Source organism: Furipterus horrens, unplaced genomic scaffold (assembly GCF_987537825.1).
Source record: "Furipterus horrens unplaced genomic scaffold, mFurHor1.1.pri manual_scaffold_2, whole genome shotgun sequence".
Taxonomy (NCBI): domain Eukaryota; kingdom Metazoa; phylum Chordata; class Mammalia; order Chiroptera; family Furipteridae; genus Furipterus; species Furipterus horrens.
Window position 1 is genome coordinate 134,590,999 of NW_028327172.1, and position 23,349 is coordinate 134,614,347.

General features: G+C 38.5%; 1 protein-coding gene and 1 pseudogene across 2 annotated transcripts in view; one reads left to right on the forward strand and one right to left on the reverse strand.

Moving 5' to 3' along the window:
• ITIH5 (inter-alpha-trypsin inhibitor heavy chain 5) overlaps window positions 1-23,349 on the reverse strand; it is an 88,902-nt gene that overhangs the window by 40,358 nt on the left and 25,195 nt on the right. For both annotated transcript variants that reach the window (XM_090266482.1, XM_090266483.1), the window contains 3 exons: window positions 21,717-21,967; window positions 1,942-2,111; window positions 1,102-1,218 (listed from right to left, as the gene is read on the reverse strand). In XM_090266482.1, the coding sequence (XP_090122608.1) occupies window positions 1,102-1,218; window positions 1,942-2,111; window positions 21,717-21,967 (538 nt within the window). The remainder of the gene's footprint in view (window positions 1-1,101; window positions 1,219-1,941; window positions 2,112-21,716; window positions 21,968-23,349) is intronic.
• LOC150019543 (18S rRNA (guanine-N(7))-methyltransferase pseudogene) lies at window positions 11,854-12,940 on the forward strand (annotated as a pseudogene).

Sequence of the window (23,349 nt, forward strand, 5' to 3'; positions counted from 1 at the left end):
GAATGTGATGCTTAAGAACTACAAGAATCTGACTTCCAGCGGATGTTACCTTCCTCCTATATTATTTATAAATTATATTTGGCTGCCCTCTGAAAGAAAATAATTAAAACCAATCTTTACATCACATTTTGATATTTTTTTCATTATTTTGGGATAAAGAAAAAACAAATGCCATGAAGAGATTAATATACTAAATGATTTTTAAAATATAAATGGCAAAAGAAGCCATTTATAAGTGATAATAGAGAAAATATGTACAATAGTTTATTGTAAGAATCAGTTTCGACTGTCTGTAGAGTGGGACCTAGGAGTGGAAACAGGTGGGAGAGAAGGTTCTCATAGGTTCAAGATACTATTTTACTCATTATATTCATTATTATTTGATAAAAATAGATATGAGTTAAAAACAAAAGCTGAGATCTAAGTTTTTGATAAATGTAGATATATTAATTGGTCTGGCAGCCAGCAGCTCTTCGTTTTCTGTGATGAGTTGAAAATATATTATAAATGCAAATTTCTGATATTTGGGCTACCAGAGTAAGATAAGAAATAGCCTTTTCCACTGGTCTGTTTTTAAAAAGTATATAGTTGTATTTTCAAAATAAATTACAATTTTCAGTATAGACTACATGTATCCTTGAGCTTCCTCCCATCCCTAGAATTTTAAGATTTATCTTAAGTACTGTGAAAATATCAGTCTTGAATTATTGAGATATAGTTCCTTTGTTCTAAGAATAGGACAAGGGGGCTGCCAATGAATCTATTCCATTGCTCTTGAAGGACGTCATTACTGACCAGAATTATTCCATCAACAGTGTTGTTTAGTGGCTCTTTCAGTATAGTCCTGTCTCACTCACATTATCCCTTCTGTGGTCCCCTTTATTTCCAGATGTTCCTATAGCATATCCCTCTGTTCTCTGAGACCACCATGCTGAAATGATAGTCTATGTCAATGGTTTAACTGATTAGATCAGGAATGCCCTCTGCAGGCAGCAACGGCTGGGTGGTAAAGAAGACATTTCACATCAGTTGACTTTTATACACATCATTGTCCCAGGCAAAAGTGAAAGAGGGAAAAATGGGCATTTGTCACTGACTCACCTGCCGGAGTTTGGTTCCTACCATGGAGGCACTGCTGTCAAGCACAAATACCACATTCTTGGGTAATGGAGGAAGGTCTTTGGGGGCAAAGTAGTGCACAAAATAGCCATTTAGAACCTGTTGGAAGGGAAAGAAAGTATAAACGGTAGTGCCCAGAATAGGTAGAAAAACTAACTAAAATAGTATATGGAACTTCTAAAAATTAAAGATAGCATGAAACAGTGTCTCAGGTCAGATTCCGTAGTCAGAGCAAAAGTATTCATGGTCCTGATCCCTTCAAGAGAACAAATTGCTAAATTAATCTGTGTAAGGATAAAATCATCCCTTAAAGTTTTATCAACTATGTTGACTGATTCAGTTTAAATTGTCCACCCCCTTCTGCCACTCGCCACTTGAGAATCCTGCCTCTTTAATTATCTGTTTCTTTTTATCAAGCATCTTACAAATTGAGATGTCAAGAAGGCTGTCTACATTCTGGGTGCACAGTAATACATTTTAATATTCCCATCCTGTCTCTGGAGCAATAAAACCTAAAGGGAAATGAGTCAGGGACCATTCTCTTAATTAAAATTGAAGAAGAACTAAAATTCTAACATCATCTAACACACCACATGGAAAATTGTAGGTTTCATTTGCTCTCCAGATAACTGAAGCAGGAAATATATACCCTCAGCCTCCAGCTAGGGAATACCACTCGTCTCCTTGGAAATACATTTTGGGTTAAAACAAATTTCCTAAAAATCAGAAAGTTCTCTCTGCTTTAGGTAAGTATTAGAATCCCCGGTTCTGAGTCTGAAAGTATCAAGCAACAAACATGAAAGAGTAACAACAAACCCTTACCTGGATGTCTCCAATGCTCTGTTCCCTATTGACATCATATCTGATGATGAAATCTCCTAAAATGCCATTTTGCGCAATCCTGGCTTGTTGTACCACACCAGGCTTAAAAATTATTTTGGCAAAAGTTTCATTTTGATTGATAAGAGTAGAAGGAGGCGGCCCAGCATCATCTGCATAGAGCATATAAACATAATTAGTAACAATATATAAATATTTTTCTGGGGAAAAAAAGGACTGTTCTGCGGTGACACAGAGGGTTAGACTTCATTTTATTGCAGTTTATTTCCATCTGAACTTCCTAGACTTCATATTGATAATGTATCACAATGCATGAAATACATTAGCATGTATTATAGTTCACCTTCATGTTTCCTTTTAAATCTGTCCTTATGAGAACTTTTTAAACACACAAAAGTAGAGAGAACAGTGAAATAAACCCTCACTCACCCATCACCAAAAATTAATAATTATCGACTTTTTTCCAGTTTTTTGTGTCTGTTTTAATGTATCACCTCACCATATTTTGCTAGAGTATTTAAAAAACAAATCCCACTCATCATATTTCATCCATATGTACTTCAGTATGAATCTCAAACTGTAAGAACCTTTTTAAGCATAACTATAAAACCATTATCACAATAATAAAATTAATGCTCAATGACTTATTATGGTTGAATAATCAGTCTTTATTTAAATTTTCCTGATTCTTAAGAAAAAATGTCTTGGAATGGTTGGTTTGTTGGGATCAGGATCAAAACAAAGTCCCTGCATCACATTTGGTTTATGATTCTTAAGTCTCCTTTAATCTGTGTCACCCACCTCTGCCTTTTTTCTACTGCTACATAAATGTGTTGTAAAACGCTGGTCATTTGTCCTACAAAGTTTCTCACAGTCTGCATTTCCGTTTGTTTTCCTGTCCTGACTTTTAACTTGCTCCTCTATTACCCTCATTTCCAGCCTTGGCTTGTACTGTATGTAACATCTAGGGGAGCTAGAAAATATACTGATTCCTAGGCCAAGAGCTCATTCAATTCATCTGGGACACAGCCTACACACCAGGACTTTAAAATTCCCCATTTGAGCCTATTGTGCAGTCAAGGCTGAGAACCACAACTCAATCCCCTATATTTCTTTGTACTCTGGTTGGTAGAACTGAAGGGTGCTATTTGCTTGGTCAGGCTCAATGCCATTTGCAAGAACACTTCAAAGGTTATGCTGACTACTTACTACTTTATCAGATCAGAAGGTATGTAATATCTACTTGTCTTCTTTTAGCAGTGGTAAAATTGATGATGGGCTCCGATACTGTCATCACTCATGATGCAGTCCTCATCAATCTTTCACTTAATAGTTTTACCAGTTGCTGATAATGTTTGTCTAGACCCACTGTTTCATTAGAGTTGTAAAAGGGTAGTTTCTGATTCTACCATTACTTCCACATGGAATTCTTCCATAAAGAACAACCTTCCCCCATAAATCATTTGGTAGCCCTACCATACTGTTTGTCCAGTTTATGGCTCTTAAAAATAGAACTGTCCCAATGCTTTCCTGAGCACAAATCTTAGAATATAAATTAGAATTCTGGAAAGATAAACAGATAAATGTATTTTATGTGATTTAAGAAAAGTTAGTGACATGACATTAAGCAAAGCCATCCCATTTTTTACTCCCAACCTTTACTTCCTGTTAGGACACAAGGAATCATTGTATAGACTACCTACCTTTACAAATCCAAATACCATCATATCTTTATATTCAGAAACAGAAGTCCAAATTTTTGAGGTCTGCTTACACAATAAAGAATGTGAAAATAAAGTGAAGAATGCATAAATATCAGTATATGTGGAGAATTTTTATCCAGATACTGAATCAAAACCAGGCTTAAAACTGCTGCAAAGCATCTGATTATTTTTAAAATCTATTTAAGTTGATACTATGGAGTAAGCTGACTGGCAATTTTCCATCCTTAATTATAAAAATAAAAAAGGAAATGAAGCATAATATACACCCATGGTAATTTGTATTTAAGAATATACTTCCTTCTGCTAAAGTTTTATTAGACATTAAAATCAAAGGAAGTTAAACATCTCCTTCAACAGAGCAGTTGTTTTTCAGAAACAATTTAGGTATAACCTGAAGAACCACAGAGCAAAACTGAGTCTTCTATTATTTGCACTTATCAAAGGCAGAAATTGGGGTAGTGATCAGACAGCCAGCAAACTGACCATTGTATAGAAGATCGCAGGCTTCTAATAGATTTGCTTATATGAAGAAGGTGTTGGAAACATCTTGATGGCACAGCAACAAGTGCCAGCCTCCAGTTCACCAGCCTGGTTGATGATGCCTTAGAACCAGTAGACAGGAAGAAGGAAAAGAGGTTGAAAAAGGAAAGATCCTTGAAACAGAAGGAAACTTGCTTGTTCTCCCAAATCAATCTTTCATTTCTTTGGTGACTGTTGGTAAAGCACCAAGAGTAAGGCATAATAATACACTAGTTAAAAACTCAGGATCAGGAATGAATGAGAAGGACCTGCACTCAGCCCTGGCTCTACCTCTTATTATCTATGCGACTTTGGGCAAGTTTCTGAGCCTGGGTTATCTCATCTATAAAATGGATTAATGGTCTATCAAACTCACACTATTGAAAAGATTAAGTGGTGCAATGTACTTAGCACCGTTCTGATTCATGGTAAGCAGTTTTGCTAGCTAATATTATTATAAACCTAAAATACATAAAAAAATAAAAGAAGGACCAGGAATTAAATGTAAGACAGTTCAACATGTCAAACTTGGGATACTACAGGTAATAAACAGGAAGGAACTACTGCTATTTACAGCATGGTTGAATCTCAGTCATTTTGAGTAAAACATAACATAAAAGAGTATATATTCTCTATGCTTCCATTTGCATAAAACTTAAAAGCAGCATAAACGATTCACAGAAATTGGAGTAGAATAATGGTTACCCTTGGAGGTGGGGTGAGGACTGACTGGGAAAGAGTATAAGGGAGTGTTTCCACATTTGGGGTGGTAGAAACACTCTATGTCTTGACCTAGAAGTAGTTGTATGGGTGTATTCATATGTAAAAATCCATCAAGCTGTACACATAAGATGTATACTTTATCCTATGTATTCTCCAATTTTTTAAATATTTAAGTCATTGGGAGTTGGATAGCAGAATAGATTAGGTGTGTTCAGAGAATTCTAGTTGGCGGAACTCACATTAGGGAGAGTCACCAAAAAGCACTCTTTATGCAGCATCAGTAAAAGCTCTAAGAACCATGCCCTGTTGGCAGAGGTCACTTTCACAGCTCATCTCATTAGAAGTGTTGGAGCCAAGCCGGGGTGACTCAGTCACCTGCAGGGATGGTGCTGAGCAGTTTTTATGATGGGGTCTTGGGCCAGCATCATCAGCGTTACCTGGGAATTTACTAGAAACATAAATTCTTGGGACCAACTAGAAACTCTGGAGTTGGAACCCTAGTATTTTAACAAGTTTTTCTGATGATTTTGGTTCCTGCACAGACACAATGGTTTTGTGCTCTTGGTCTATGTAACTGGGCAGCACTAACATTGTACATTCCTGTAATTAAGATTTGACTCTGTATTGTCAGCATGTACCTACTTTTTCTTGTCTCAAATCTCTCATTGAAATGCCCTTTACAACCATCCTGAATTAATACCATTCATGATTGAATAAAAGCACTGAGAATGAAAAACTATAATTCCCTCTTCATAATTCATTTGACTAGGCTCTTTGATATAACCCATGAGAAAGGATAGTGTATTATTATTTTGGTTTCCTATTGACCTCTGTTGTTTGCTAGTTCATGATGAAAATTCATAAGAATCCTCTAAATAGGCTTATTTTATATGCCCATAATTGTGGTTGATTCCCAGATTGGTCACTCACTGAGATGCCTAGCTCCCAAGGCTGACTTCCACCGATCAGTGGCAAATAGTCAGTGTGATCTGGTGAATTTTCCACTCCCTATAAAAAGAAAAAAGTTGGCTGGAAAATATTCCAGAGAAATCTCTCTAAAAAACAAAACTCTTCTTTTTATTAGAGGAGGAAGTAAATATTTAAATCAATGAGGTTAGTATAGGCTGCACCACCATTACTGACCAAAATCCCAAAGTAGAATAAGACTATTCAGTTTTTCCTTACTGTGAATTCGGACTAATGCTGCTGACCCCTACAAAAATAGTTCATAAGCACAATGAGCTTTATTAGCAGGGCCCTCAGCAGTCACGGGATATGTTCTAAAGATAATGAAGAGTGCAAAGGAAGAGGTTGGGAGCAGACCAAAGGACTGAGACTCTGACCTACTTCTCTAATGAGAACCCACATATCTTTTCCTCCTGTTGGTTTTCTGTCCTTCATGCCAACTTGGTTAGAGGCAGAAGTGTGGCAATTGCTCTGAATTGAAGAAAGCTGAGTCTTCTAATGTCAACTTTCTGTTTTAATCCAGGTATCGGTGGTCGCGTGCAAGACAACCTTCAGTGGCACACATCTGTCTCCAGTGTGTCCTCGGTGAGATTCACAAAAGGTGAATCCCTGCTTCTCAGGTCACCGGCATCCCCATGATGCTATCTTTCTGTCTAAAGCCCAGTATATTTTAATTAAAAATATGTTATTTTAGAAGCCACGTAATACTTTAAAAAGTGTGCTCTAGGGTATGACAGACTCAAAATGACTGATTTAGTATGTCTACACCTCAGTTTCACATCTGTTAAGTTGGAGTAAATCACATCAGAGAATCATTGTCAAAATTAAGCAAGATCACATATATAAAGGACTGAGCTTAGTGCCTGACACACAGTTTGGTGCTGAACACATATTAGCCCCCAGCCCCTTCCCCTTCAGAATTAGCTTCTTGTCCTCTCTGTCTAGGATGCAAGGCAACTCATGAGTTTAAAATATTATTTGATAACGTACAATTTATGTTTTGCCATAATAGGTTTCTCTACACCACTGAGAGCTTAGTAAAAACAAATAATCATTATTTGGAGGGAAAAAAGGCACATCATCATAAACATTCATAACAAGAATTTGAGAATGTTTATATAGAGAACAAGCTTTATAAAGTATAATGCAGTTAGTAGCTTTCCAAGAGCCCCCTAAAATTATATACAGAACTTTGCATAAAAGCATACATGTTTATTTTTTCTAGAGAGTCTATAGCTTGCACCAGATTCTCCAAGGCATCATCATAAGGTTAAGAAGCATGCATACAAGTGTTGTTAAACATTTCTCCCATTGATTCCATTTTGTAATGACAAAGCACTTCATATATTTTGTGTAAACAGTGAAGAGAACAAATCATATGTCCTTAGTTTTGTCCTGGAACAAGGATGTTATTAACAAGTAAACATTCTTTCCCTAAAGAACCACATGGGGAAAAATGAAGCCAACTGCTATGTAAAATGTCTAAAGGTGACAGGACTCAGGAGCAAAGAACTACACACAAGGACATCAGCTGGAAGTTACACTCCTTGGGGTCAACTGACAGAGGGATTTCCTGGCCTCTGTTTCCTGTGGACCTTGGGGCTGCCTACAGTTGGAGAAAAGCAGCCAACACCTGGTGATTTTACAAAAGGATTTCCAAACAAACACTGCCTGCTCATTTCCCCTTGGAAAAGAGACTAAATTGTGTTTGTTTATGTAACCTGCTCACCCGGGGTTCCAGTGGGGAGGTCTTTTAAATATACAGCTGTCAAAAATACTGTGAATAATTGGGCAACTACCCTTTGATGGTAGTAATAAAGACACAATTCAAGCAAATCAACAGAGTATTAAAAGAAAAAGTGATGGGGATGTAATGTACAGCCTGGTGGTTAAAGGTAATAATATTGTATTGCATATTTGAAAGTTGCTAAGAAAGTAGATCCTAAAAGTTCTCATCACAAGGAAAAAAAATCTGTAACAATGTATGGTGATGGATCTTAACTAGACTTACTGTGATAACCATTTTATAATATATACAAATATCAAGTCATTATGTTGTACACTTGAAACTAATATAATGTTGTATTTCTTTATAACTCAATTTAAAAAATACTGGCTAGGTTTCAGGAAAGAGAAAGTGGTAAAGTTGAGGTAATGAAGATGAGAAAGAATTTTCAGTAAATACCTTCAAAAGCCCCTTATTATATATATAGTTTTCTTTTTGGAAGGGGATTTTCCTCCCTATATTCATATTTGGTATTTTATATCCTTTAGGAAAATAACATCACATAGATATGACAGCAACATATAGCATAAAATAATAATGTAAATTTACAGCTGAAGGAGTTTAAATCCGACTTTATCACTTTATAATTGTGGTGTGCCCAGATTTCTTTTTTTTAAAGATTTTATTTATTTGTTTTTAGAGAGAGGGAAAAGGAGGGAGAAAGAGAGGGAGAGAAACATCAATGTGAGAGAGAAACATCAATTGGTTAACTTTTGTGCACGCACCAACCAGAGACTGAACCTGAAATCCAGGCACATGTCTTGACCAGGAATCGAACTGGCAACTTTTCGCTTTGTGGGATAATGCCCAACTAACTGAGCCACACTGGACAGGGCCAGATTTTTTAGCAAATTAGTTTTTTTCACTACTTACATAATGCTCTGTTTTGCTAAAATAATATATTACTAAGTCTGTTTTCCCTATCTGACTGACTTCCTCAGAGAACTATCCATGAAAACAATGGAACTATCTCATACATTCTAAAAGGAGATAGCATGCATTATCCCTTCCAAATACCATTTTTTGTCTATTGAAGACCTCAAATACTTGAAATTGCTGCTCTAAGCACTTGAAACTGAACTGAATGGAGGCTCACCAAGAGCAGTGCTAGAGCAGCAAAGGAGTGAGTAGAAGACCGAGATTTCTGTTAAATTTCTATATCTTGTCCTCATGCATGTAGGCAAAACATGGGCCAATTATTTAGAAAGCCTGGGTGTCATTTTATAGAGTCAATCTTACAGAGGGTTTTCTCTTTTATTATTCAAACTTGTCAACTCTACACACCCATTAGGATGGGTACTATAAATATTTTTGAAACCCAGAAAATAACAAGTTGTTGATGAGGATGTGGAAAATTGGAACACTTGTGCACTGTTGTAAATGTAAAATATTATAGCGATATGGAAAACCATATGGCAGTGCCTCAAAAAATTTAAAATAGAACTATCATGTAATCCAGCAATTCCACCTTTTTGGGTATACACTCAGTAGAATTAAAAGCAGAATTTCAAAGATCCCATATACCATGTTCATAGTAGCACTATTCACAACAGCCAAGAAGTGGAAGCAACCCAAGTTCCTTCAACAAATAAATGTATGAACAAAATGTTGTCTATACATACCATGGAATGTTACTCAGCCATTAAAGGAAGGAAGTTCTGTCAGATGCCACAATATGAATGAACTTAGACCTCATTATGCTAAGTGAAATAAGCCATTAAAAAAAAAACACTATGTGATTCCACTTATATGTGCTTCTCAGAGTAGTCAAAGTCACAGAGACAAAGTAGAATAGTGGGCTGCCAGGGGAAGGGGGAACAGGAAGTTGTCGAATGGATATAGAGTTTCAGTTTGGGAAGATGAAAAAGTTCTGAAGATTGGTTGCATAACAATGTGAATCACAACACTACTGAACTGTATACACTTGGCTAAGAGGGAGGGGAAGGGATTGAGAAGTACAGACTGGCAGTTACAAAATAGTCATGGGGATGTAAAGTACAGCACAGGAAACACAGTCAATAATATTGCAATAACTATGTATGGTGCCCACTGGAAATGTAACAGAAACTCTTGGGCTGCTTTGATTGAAACAAAACCCACGGGCTGTTTAGTTAGGGGCCCGATTGCCCGCCGCCAGAATTATAACTCTGAATACCAGAGTTTGGTGAAAAGAAAAAGAATTGTTTATTTACACATAGTCCTGCCTCCCCCTCCCAGACCTGGCCAGTCTTAGGAAAGTCAGAAACACCGTTTCCCTCCTTCCTAGGCACAGTTCAGCTTTACCAGCAGCTGCCAATCACTCAGTTCTGATTGGGGAGGTCCTTTCTGTGCTGTGGTGCCCTCCAGCTCTCAATGCAGGACCGCCTTGATTCTCAGCCTCTTTGCAAACTGCCTTCTTCCTGCAAACCGCATGGATCTCCTCTCCTTCTCCAAGCAGCCTGGCAAGAGCCTCTTCTTAAAGCCGCCTGGAGACCCCTTCTCCAAGCCAGCTGGAGGAAGCCCACAAGAGCCAGAAAGTGAGGGCATGAGGGCCAGAGAGAGCCCGAGAGAGAGAGCCTCCCAGAGCCAGAGCCAGCCCAAAATGTCCGCAGCTGCTTCTCTCTTCCTCCCTGCCTCCTCTCACGCATGGGGGGGGGCAAACAGTTCTGACCATTCACAGAACCCTACGTAGGCTCTGTCTGCTTTTTCTGTACCAGCCCACAGTCCAAGATCCCTCCCATCTTCCTGAGTCTTGGAAGTAAAGCAGATCTTTGCAACAATGTATCCAGCCACTAGCTCCAGGCATGCAAGGGCATCCTGAAAGCTGCTTCCTGCTCCCTATCTCCTAGCCGCAAACTCTGGGGTTTGTTTTTGGACTCCCCTGTTTCTGTAACAGAAATATCAGGGGAACAGTTGATAAAGTATATGATTGGCTAACCACTGTGCTGTACAACAAACTAAAACAAAATAACATTGAATATAAATTGTAATTTTTTTAAATTTTTAAATAAAAAACATTTTAAGAAATGTTATTTATCTTTTATTGTTATTGTTGACACTATTACAGATGTCCCCTGTTTCTCCCCTTTCTTTACCCCCCTCCCCCCAGCCACCCTCTCCTTCCTGGCCTTCACCACATTGTTGTCTGTGTCTATGGGCTATGCATACAAGGGGGACCCAAGAAAACCTGGAATTATCTTCTGGAGAGCAGGCCCCTTGTAGTAAAGACATCCCCCACTGGGAGAGTGTTCTAGGAACCCATCTGTATCAGTGTACCAGCTGATGTTGTGAGAGGTTGCATCTGTCTTCAGTTATTTATTTATTTATTTATTTTTGAAGACTCAACACATTTGCCCATTTCACAACAGGTGATTTATGAGCACATTTGCCCACATTGCACTCAGTGTTCAGCAGTTTTTAACCAGAAAATGGCACAACTTCCATACTCCACCCTCCCATTCACCTGATCTCACCCCGAGCAACTTGTTTCTGTTTCCCTTGATGAGAAAAGTCCTCAAAGGGAGACATTTTGCCAATGTGGAAGAGGTGAAACAAAAAACAGCAGAAGCACTAAAAGGCATCAAAATTGACAAGTTCAAAAACCTTTTTGAGCAGTGGAAAGAAACATCTTGATAGGTGTCCTGCATCAATTGGAGAGTACTTTGAAGGCGACTGAAGTTTAAACATGTAAGACTAAATATACAATTTTTTATAAATAAGTTTAATTTTATTGAGTCCCCTCTCATATATGCATATATGTTCTTTGGCTAATCTCTTCCAGTTCCTTCTCTGAGATCTGTTATTCCATTCCATGTACCCATGCCTCCAGTTTTATTTTGTTCATCAGTTTGTCTCCTTAATTAGATTGCAGGTATGAGTGAGATCACAGGGTATTTGTCTTTCTCTGACTGGCTTCTTTTGCTTAGCATAATGTTCTCCAGGTCCATCCATGGTGCCGCAAAGGGTAAAAGTTCCTTCTTTTTTACAGCCTCATGGAATTTCATTGCGTAAATGTACCACAACTTTTTTTTTATCTACTCATCTACTGATGGGCACTTGGGCTGTTTCCAGACCTTGGCTATGGCAAATAATGCTGCTATGAACATAGGGATGCATATATTCTTTCTGATTAGTGTTTTGGGATTCTTAAGATATATTCCCAGAAGTGGATGGTTAAGATGGTGAATTTAGGACAGTCGAGTTGCTGAGGGTTGGCAATGGACTGCGGCAGACGCAGACCGGAGCATGGGGGACCCCTGGAGCTGTTTTACGACAAGAATGAAGCCCAGAAATACTTACGCAACTCTAGGATGATTGATATCCAGACTAAGATGACTGAACAAGCATTGGAGCTCCTTTATCTACCTGATAAGCCCTGTTACCTGTTGGATATTGGTTGCGGTACTGGGCTGAGTGGAGATTGTCTCTCAGATGAGGGGCACTATTGGGTGGGCATCGACATCAGTCCTGCCATGCTGGATGCAGCTTTGGATCGAGAAATACAAGGAGACCTGCTTCTGGGGGACATGGGCCAGGGCATCCCCTTCAAACCAGGCTCCTTTGATGGTTGTATCAGCATCTCTGCTGTGCAGTGGCTCTGTAATGCTAACAAGAAGTCTGACAACCCAGCCAAGTGCCTCTACTACTTCTTTACTTCTCTTTATTCTGTTCTGGTCCGTGGAGCCCGAGCTGTTTTGCAGGTATACCCTGAAAACTCAAAGCAGTTGGAGCTGATTACAACCCAGGCCATTAAGGCTGGCTTTACTGGTGGTGTGGTGGTGGACTACCCCGACAGTGCCAAAGCAAAGAAGTTCTACCTATGTTTGTTTTCTGGACCATCAACTCTTCTGCCAAAGGGCCTGGATGAAGTTAAGAATGAAGAGGAGGCCAGGCAATCCACATTCATGAAGAAGAGGGTCCCATACAGGGTTGCAAAGAGTGAGGTGATGAAGAAGAGCCGTGACTGGGTGCTGGAGAAGAAGGAACGCCGCAGACGTCAGGGCACGGAAGTCAGACCTGACACTCGGTACACTGGCCGCAAGCGCAAGCCCTGCTTCTAAGCAGTTAGCTGCATCAGATGGGAGAGCTTGGGGTCCACACAATTGTGAGCTGTGCCATCCAGCTCAGGCATTTGCTTCTGGAAAGTTTTATATATTGAAGTGTTTACTTCATTAGTTGACAAAATAGTTTAGGAAAGTTCTAGAAAGTTCTAAAAGTATTTTCTTCTTAAAGTTCTAAGAGCATCTTATTTTGTTCTAAAAACAATAAACCACTTTTTGTGGAATCTCTGGCATTTTCCAGCTTTTGTGATCTTAAATTTAAGTACCTCTGTTGGTGGGAGCTACCACTTGATTCCTTGATTCCATGGGCCCAAATTAGGTTTAAAGAACTTAAATGAAAGTACTCTTTTAACCTACAAGGAACATACATAGGTTACTATAGGGTTATAACAGCAGGCAAATGAAATTGGGAAGGATGGTCAGGATGAAATGTATCTGTGGTACCCACTGGCCTAAAGCTGCTGCCGATGCTGCCCAATCTCTGGTTTCCCTATTGCCAGAAGGTATTATCCGGCCCCGGCCAGGTAGCTCGGTTGGTTAGTGTCATCACAATATGCTAAGGTTGAGGGCTCCATCAGGTCAGGGCACATAGAAGAAACAACTAATAAATGCATAAACAAGGAGGACAACAACAACAACAACAAAAAAAAGATGGTGAATTTAATGTTATATGTTTTTATCATAATTAAAACATTTTTCATTTTAAAAAATTGCTGACTCTAAGTTCTTCAAAGGCAGTGAAAACATATTTGATACTTTCAGGTTCCAACCATCTAGCACAGTGCCAGGACCATGGTGAGAACTCAAGACAAGCTTGTTGAATATTTAACATGGAGGTGACTCAACACATTGGCATGCAGTTGGCAGATGAATAGAGGAGCCCCTTGAAGGGATCACCTTGAAAGTGTTTTGGTGGGTGTGGTAGATACTCCAATAACCCATGTCACATGCCCTGGACCCACGGCTGGTGTCAGCCACAGCTGTACTTACTGGTCAGTGCCATAGGCCCAGACAACATCGCATCTCACACACCAAACTAAGACAGCAAGGAAAAGGAAGCAACAATGAGAGGTCTCCTGGAGAGGAGTAGCTGCTCACCAATGTCAAGTTAAAAAGAGAAGGCCACCTGCCTGGGTCTCTCTGAGTCATCCTGCTCACAGCTGGCCCTGACCTAACTACAGCCAATGTCAGAACAAACAAGATAAAATGAGTTCTCATGTCGGCATTAAAAACCAAACCAAACAAAACCAATTATGGAGCCAAATGATTCATACCTGAATAATTTCTGCACTGAACAATGCTGGAATTCCTCACACAACAACCAGATTGTTTCCTGGCAAATGTACAGAGGCCAAACAGAGCCATGCCCTTCAGCTGCAGCCTGGACACTGGATTAGGGTGGGGGATTGGGGACACAGCAACAGGCAACTAGAACTGGGGTGAATGATCAGTCTCAATGCAGCCCTTTAATAGGGCAGAGCTGCCAGACTTAGCAAATAAAAAGGAGGCCCAGTTAAATTTGAATTTCAGATAAACAACAAATGACTTTTTTAGTATAAGTGTGTCACAGATGTTGCATGCAACATATTGTTTATCTGAAATTCAAATTTAACTGAGCAACTATAATTTATCCTGCAACCTAGCAAAGGAAAATGAGATCTAGATTTTTGTAACCAGTCTTCTGGAACAAAATTCTGTCTCCTAATACCTCCTTCACAACAAAATATTATCTACACCCAAGAGCTGGCAAAGTTAGCCAACCGAAACTAGGAAAATGTTAAAAACCTAACAGCCTTCCCATTGCCAACAGCTGTTACTCCTAAATTCATTTTACAAATTTTTAGTGAGCACCCATTCTATCACAGGCACCATGCTAGGTGCCTGAAATACAATCCTTAGAAACCTTTGCAACAAAAGGCAGAATTGTGAGGCTGACAGACCAAAGAAAGAAAAACACAAAATTTTAAAACAGATTTAAGTTGACCCCATTCTTGGGCATCTACTGAAGACGTGCTGTTCTCCAGTCAGAGGTGACTTGATCTTGCAGGACCTATGGCTGAGCATTAACCTGTTCTCAAAGACAGCTGCACAGTCACCAGCCTCATTTTCTAACGTCAAAGGTAATGAAACTATATTCTGAGTGGTTCTCTTCTTTCTATTTAAGCTTCCTTGGTGTTCAGGATTACCTGAAAGTCGACAATTTATAGTGAGCTTACACAGGAGTGATACAATAAAAAGCAAGCCGTAGACTGAGTTCCCCCAGCCCTATTACTTGCCTTCCTAGGCATGTAAAGGACACATAGCTAACTGCTGGAGCGCACAGCCAACATCACTTCCAGGGCGCTTGATGAAGTGGGATTCTCACAACCTAATATGTAAGGTTTTTCATTTTATGTTTTTGAGGTAAAATTCATGTAACATAAACTTAACCACTTGAAATAAGTGTACAATTCAATTCACATAACATAAAATTTATCACTTTAAAGTGAATTGAAGGACAACACAAGGGTAGGGATTGACTGTGGGAGAAAGAATGGGGGGGCAGGGAGGAGAGCAATGGGGGAAAATGCAACAACTGTAATAGAACAACAATAAATTAATTTTTAAAAAGAAATAAAAAGTAACAGTTTGTAAAAAACACAACAAAACAAAGGTGAATTCACTGGCATTTATATATTCACAATGTGCAACTACCACCTCGATCCAGTTCTAAAACATGTTTATGCCCCCCACAAAAAAATCTCCATAATCATTAGGCAGTCACTCCCCATTCCTTCCTCTCCCAGGCCTTGGCAATCACCAATCTGCTTTCCATCTCTATGGACTTATCTGTCAATTTTGAACATTTAATATCAGTGGATCATAAATATGGAACCTTGTGAGTCTGGCTTCTTTCACGGTTCATCCATTTTGTAGCATATACAGTACTTCATTCCTTTGAATGGATGACCAATATTCCATTGTATGGATATACCACCGTTTGTTTATCCATTTATCTACTGATGAACATTTGAACTGCTTGCACATTTTGGCTATTGTAAATAGTGCTGCTGTGAACATTTATGTACAAGTATTTGAATACCTGTTTTCTTCCTTTTTATCTTCTGATGTTTTTGTCTTAGGTGCAGAGTGATTTAAAACCAAAGGTCAATTCTGTTACAGAATTACCCAGTAAGTTACAGGAGACTGATAAACAGTTATTGTACAATATGTTACAGAGCAGCAAACAAGCATTCAGGATAAACCTGAGAAACTACATTGTCCTGATCATGAAATGCAAATGAATGTGTTTCTGGAGCAGCACATTAGGCATCTTGAAAAACTACAACAACAGATATTCAGCTCTCTATAACAAGCCAGCATACATCCCATCTTTTATCACTTGGATCTGCAAGCTATTACTGAATGATTATTTCAATAGCTAATAAAATTGTAACAGCTTTAGTTCTTTTAAAATTAAAATTATTGGGGTGACATTGGTTTATAAATTATATAGGTTTCAAGGGCACAATTCTATAACACATCATCTGTATATAGTGTGTTCACTACCCCAAGTCAAGTCTCCTTCCATCATCACTTATCCCCTCCTCTACCCTCTCCAGCCTCCCCCCACCCTCCTTCCCCTCTGGTAATCACCACACTGTTGTCTGTCTACAAGGGTTTGTTCGTTTGTTTTTGTTTGTTTGTTTTGCTTAATCTCTTCACCTTTCTCACTAGCCCCCTACTCCCTCCCCTCAATGAGTCTGTTTCTATTTTGTTTGTTAGTTCATTGTATTCATTAGATTTCACATATAAGTGACATCATATGGTATTTGTCCTTCTCTGACTGGCTTATTTCACTTAGCATAATACTCTCCAGGTCCATCCATGCTGTTGCAGAAAGGTAAGATTTCCTTCTTTTTTATGGCTGAGTAGTATTCCATTGTGTAAATGCACCAGAGTTTTTTTATTCACTCATCTACTAATGGACACATGGGCTGCTTGTTTTCAATTCTTTTGTGCGTATACTAGGAAAAATTGCTAGGCCATATGGTAAATCTATGTTTAACTTTTTGAGAAACCATCAAAATGTTTTCCACAGTTGCTTCACCACTTTACATTCCCACCAACAATGTACGTAAGTTTCAGTTTCTCCACATTTTTTCCAAAACTCATTTTCCATTTGTTTCTTTTTATTATTATTATAGCCATCCTACTGAGTTTGAAGTGATATTTCATTGTGGCTTTTATGTGCACTTCCCTAATGACTAATTGTTTTGAATATCGTTTCACATGCTTGCTGGCCATTTGTGTAACTGCATTGGAGAAATGTATATTTCTAGTCCTTTACCCATATTTTAATTGGGTTGTTTATATTTTTTGTGTTTGAGTTGTAAGAACTTTATATATATTCTGGACACTAGACTTTTATCAGATATATGTTTTGAAAATATTTTACTCCATTCTGTAGATTGTCTTTTTAGAATATTTTTTTAAAGCCAAGCTGATATTCTTTGTCTTTCTTTTGTGTTCTTGAGTATGGATCACCCCTCAATGGTGAACCAGACAAAAAAAGAATCTCAAGACAGTTATGAAAGTCTCCTCATTCCTGAAATTAAAACTTCCTTTAAATGTCAAATTAGGGTAACATCACATGAGTCCCTCAGTTTTGACAGAGCTGAGGAGTTAAGATTTCTTGGGAACTCCAGCTGGGAGGCCTGGAAACAAAGTCAGCAGCCCAGGGAAAGTCTCAGGGAACAAAAGGGTAGGAACTAATGCCAAAGAACACTTGAAAGCAAGAAACCAGGCTGTACGAAAAAGCCAGGATAAAGGCAAACACTAAGCCAGGCTTCAAGAGGTTAAGAGCATCTTCTCTCACAGTGGTGAGGGTAAGAGTGAGAAGAGTAGGAGAAGAACAATTCCCACAGGTCCAGGCAGCCGTGGTGGGAACTGAGGAAAGTAGAAAACTTCTTTTGACAGCAAAATGTATCATATAATCAGGTTTGTCTTTTCCAAGGGAAGATGGGATACCTAGTTTACTGAGCTTGAGACTATTAGAAAGATTGCACTAGCCTTTTGCATCTCAAGTTTCTATGTTGATGAGCAGAAGTTGGATACGGGATAAAGTTACTTCCCACCAACTGTGTAATTTTAGGTTGGCCTGTATCCAATAGTAAAAACATGTTGGTAAAAAGAAGAATGATGCACATTTTAATAAAGATTAAAAGTGAGAGTATTCTGAGGGCCTGCAAAATTAAATAAATAATCTTTTTAAATTTAAAAGCTGCTTCTGCAGGTCAAGATCTTGGCATAGTTAATGTCCCTAAATTCTGCTGGGAAGTCCAAAGTAAGGGTTCCCAACATTTACTGAGCATCAGACTACCAGGAAGGCTTTTAAAAATAGAGCTATCTGCAATCTTTAGAATCAGAAAATGGGTTAGTAGTTGCCTGGGGCTGGGGTGGGAACAAGGAGTGACTGCGATGATATACAAGAATTTTTGTGGGGTGATAGAAATATTCTAAGATTAAATTGTGATGATAGTTGCACAACTCTATAAATGCGCTAAAAATCAATGAACTGGACACCTGAAATGAATATATTTTAAGCTATGTAAACTGAATCTCAATAAAACTGTGCTCTAATAGACTATGAAAGTCATAGTACCATGCCTGTTTAGTGGTAGAAAAAAAATAAGTATTATTCTTTAGTTTTATGAATAAATTAACATGTTAAAAGTGCTCATATAGTTTCTCTATATAAATTCATATAATATCATACCCCAAAATGTACAGCTACCTAGGCTTACCTCAACAAATTCTAATTCAAGTGTTTAATGTAGAAGTCAGTCATCTATATTTCTTCTTCTTTTTTAAAATCTCTCCAAGTGTCTATAAAGGTATAGCCAAGTTTGAAGTCACTGATATAAAGCAAAAAGGAATAAAACAGGCAAGGTACCTTATTTCTTACTTTATCTCATTTTATTTTACTACTATCCACTAGGAATCTCATCACAAATGAAAATTTTCTGTCAAAAAAAATATTTGTAATCATGAAACAGGCAGTAATTTGGGGGCCATGGGACAATAGGGAGTTTGAGATTTTAACACAGAGAATAAAATAAGCAGCCTTAAACCAATCACATAGGTGGACTAGCTACTCAGTGTTTGCCTTCAGATGATAACAGATCTCAAGTAGGTCCTAGGAAAGTCTGAATTCCAAATACTCTTTCCATTGAGCCCATAAATAACCAGAATATTTTAGGGGAGAGGAACTGAAGGATTGGGGGCAAGAGAGGCAGTCTTGTCTCTCACTGTACACTAGCTTGTCATCTTTTAGATTCTGAACCATGAGTTACATGAATTCTGAGCACATGAGCTAACATTTTAATAATCCAGAGAGTATAATACTTTCTTTGGCTTCCAAATTGCACCTCATAGAATTAGCTCATAAGTTGAGAAGGAGCCTGTTAATTTACGATTCAATGTACGATCCTGATACAGCAGGAAAGTAAACAAAGGCAAAGATAAGTGATGTTGCTTTTAGTCTTGTGTGTGTGTGTGTGTGTGTGTGTGTGTGTGTTTGTATAATGAAGGAGAGACTGGAAATTTAAACTCACACCCTCAGCATTTTACAAAAAACTCCCTTAAAGGGTAGTTATAAAGATAGAATGAGATAATAATTCATGCAAAGTGCCAAGTCTAGTATCTAGCACACAGTAATCCTTATCTAGAATTGCTTCCCTAACGATGAAAATGGGTTCAGTGGTCTGAGATTTGCTTACAGAAACTCCAGAAGTCTGACTTCTGAATACAGCCAACTCCATCAGAGGAATGTACTGGCGTGGGTCCACATTCACGCAATTACAGCTCATGTTGGTGCAAAGCCAAGTCTAGTTTGATCTCTACCCTGGATTTCTTTTGGAAACATTCAAGTGTCCAGACAAAATCACAACATGTGTGCCTCTCCTGCTGAGGCTTCCAGTTTGCAGGAACAATAACAGCTGAACTCTGAAAGATGGGATTGAGGAGCAAAAAGGCAATCTGCCCTCTGCACCTGGCCTGGGTAAATGCTTGTGAAATTTCTATACTCTGGAGGGAAAATATCTACTCTGTTACAAAGAGATAGGAAAACAATTTTCTTAAAAATAAACAGGTCCCAAGAGATCAATGGTCTGGAAAAATTCCTCTGAGATTCTCTCAGGCCCTGAATATGAACAGTAAGCAACCTTTCAGGCCAACAGTTGGATTCCCACCCCCACTAAGCCCAACACACACGCCACAACTTGTATACATCTCTGAAGAGTCACAGTGGTTCTGAAAGTAAGGCAAAACACACATACATCTCATTACTGCAGCACAACCCTCAGAATCCCCTACCAAGGGCCTAGACGCATCTATTGAGCCCAGGACCTTCATCCTAGACACACGGCACAGCTGCTCTGCCCTCTCTAAGATCCTACAAACTCAAAGGATCTTCCCCCAGAAACACCTCCTTCACACAGTTGTACATAGGAAAATATCCCTATAAATTATGATGAGGAAGAAATGAAATTTAAGAACACTGTTATTAGTTTTGGTATATATATATATTCCCTCTAATTTGCAATTACTTTCTTAGCTATCTACTCTCTAAAAGGCATTTTAAGGTTAATCAGATGAAGACCAGCCTTCAAAATTACCCTTGTGATCTAATAAGAACTTGGATTTAAAAAAAAAAAAAAAAAGTAAATATAAGATGATAATGATAACAAATGTACTTAACAATTATTAAGCTTTTACTCTGGGCCAGGCACTTCACACATACTAACACCTCCCTGTGACCCTATGAGTTAGTTATCACCCCTGATTTGCAGATGTGCAAGTTGAGTCTTACAGGGCCTAGGTAATTTTTTTCAAGATTATAGTTAATACCAATAACTAGAATCCATTAACCATATACACAACCACTTATATGATGTAAGAATGATGTATCGTACCTCATGTCATTTCTGAATGTCAGATACCTTGACAATATTTTAAAATTTCAATTAGATCTGGATTGAGAAGGTCAAACTCAATGTTTGTAATCAATATATAACAGAAGGCTTGAGTCCCTTACAGACCATTACATACTCCAGTAAATGAGGGTAAACCACTTCTCATGCAAAGAAGTAGTTCCTGGATTATTTTTGCATTATGTTAAGTCACATCATTACCTTATTGCTCTTGTTAAGTCATTTGTCTAGTCTCCTTCCAATCTCATTCCTAAATATTTTGCTGAAGAAGACTTCTTGGGCCACTTTCCTTGCAATCACAGGGGATGAATTAAGATTCCGCATATTCATTTATCTCTTAGCATTTCTCTGACCTCAACATCACAAGGATCTGAAATCTTGTCATTCTGATTCTGGTGCAATTTTTGGACCCATCTGTCCAAGCCTTATTGGCATTATAGGATAAGGCCCAACACAAGTGAATATTTAATATAAACAATTAGTTATAAAACGTATTTTATGTTATTATGGCCCCATAATCCCTCACCCTTAGTATAAAATGATTATTTTGTATAACTTTCTAATCTTTTGTCAAATTCATATTTAACAAAGGTATCATATTAACATTATAATGTATGCACAATTGTGTCTTTTTCTCCCATAACACGCTGAATCATGTTTATAACAATATTTTACTAATCATGTCTGTATGGTTGAATATTTAGAATGATGGAACATTTTTACTACTACAATTATTACCAAACAGGTTCATGCATATAATATTTCCAATATTTCAGGTGTTTCACCTAGGTTAGGTTCCTAGAAGTAAAATTACTCTGTCAAATAATTTAAACACTTTTAAAATCTCTTGATAAAGCTTGACTTGTACACGGCACTGTCTTTGTTTAGTTGCAATCATTCAGATTTCAAAAAAACACTCAGAGCCTTTATTGAAGAAGTGCCATGTGTTTTATAAATTGCTCTAAAGCCAACACCCAGTTCTGAGTTACCCAAAAATATCCGAGCATCCCCAGCAAGCACCACTCACCTTCTGCCTTCCCGCTGCCCTTCTGCCTACTGTTGTGTAGAGGCAACACCTCCAGTGATGTGATGCCTGAACTCTCCAGAATATTCACTTCCACTGTCAGCTTCCCCACCAGCTGCTGGGGTCGCACACTGATGATGTGCTCATACTTCCCAAGCCGCCTCTGCAAGAGCTCTTCGTAGCTCAGGAGGAAGACAGCTTTGTCCTTGCTGGGAATAACTGTGGATGCTCTGAACGTTTCAGTCCCCTTCTCCCTGTAAGGAAAAGAAATGGGAACAAAGGGTCGGAGAAAGCCAGGTTCCTCAGGTCCTCTTGGTACACAGCCCAACTACCTATAACAGTCCTTAGAAATGAAAAGTTAGTATTAGGAGAAGCAAAGGCCCGCGCTAGAGGAAGTTTGCAAAGGTTCAAAGGATACTAAAGTGTAGAGAATTCAAACACTACTGAACTCTCCTACCTCTCCCTGAGTCTTACCCAAGGGGACAAAGGGGAAAGGGGACACTGAAATAGGTGAACTTCTGGAAAAGAGAGCTTTGAGGTCAAGATGTAAATTGCATTATCCTCTTTGCAGGGATGGCCAAATAAACCAGGCATTTTTCATAACTTTAAAATAGCTAATATATGAGGGTTTTACACCTTGGGAAAGTTTGATGGATATGTTTAAGGAAAGGGTAAAAAGTAAAGGATTGCAAAGCATATAAAAATACAAATTATATTATTTTATTTTATTGGAAGACATAAAACTATTCACCAATGACATGATCTTGTATGTAGAAAATCCTAAAGAATCTACACACGCATAAAGAAACTAGAACTAAATTAATTCAGCAAGGTGGTAGGCTATAATGTCAATATTTTTTTAAGTATATTTTATTGATTATGTTGTTACAGTAGTTCCAATCTTCTTCCCCTTTGCTCCCCTTTGCTCAGCAGCCCCCTTCCCTCCAGCAATCCCACCCCCCTTGGTTCATGTGCATGGATCGTACATATAAGTCCTTCGGCTTCATCCTTTCCTATATTATTCTTAACATCCCCCTGTCTATTTTGTACCAACCACTGATGCTTCTTAATCCCTGCACCATTTCCCCATTTCTCCCCCATCCCCCTCCTAGCTGACAACCCTCCAAATGATCCCCATATCTATGATTCTGTTCCTATTCTGGTTTGCTTAGTTGGATTTTGTTTTCGTTTTTTAGATCCAGTTGTTGATAGTTGTGAGTTTGCTGCCATTTTAGTGTTCAGTTTTGATCTTCTTTTCCTTAAGTCCCTTTGACATTTTGTATAATAATGGCTTGGTGATGATGAACTCCTTTAGCTTCACCTTGTCTGGGAAGCACTTCATCTGCCCTTCTATTCCAAATGATAGCTTTTCTGGATAGAGTAATCTTGGTTGTAGGTTGCTTTTCATCATATTGAATATTGCTTGCCAGTCCCTTCCTGCCTGCAAAGTGTCCTCTGAGAAATCAGCTGACAGTCCTTTAGGCACCCCCCTGTAGGCAACTCTCCGCCTCTCTCTTGCTGCTCCCAGTATTCTCTTTTTATCTTTCACCTTTGGCATCTCAGTCATGATGCGTCCTGCTGTGGTTCCCTCTCGGTCCAGCTTGCCCGGGACCCTCTGTGCTTCCTGGACTTGTAT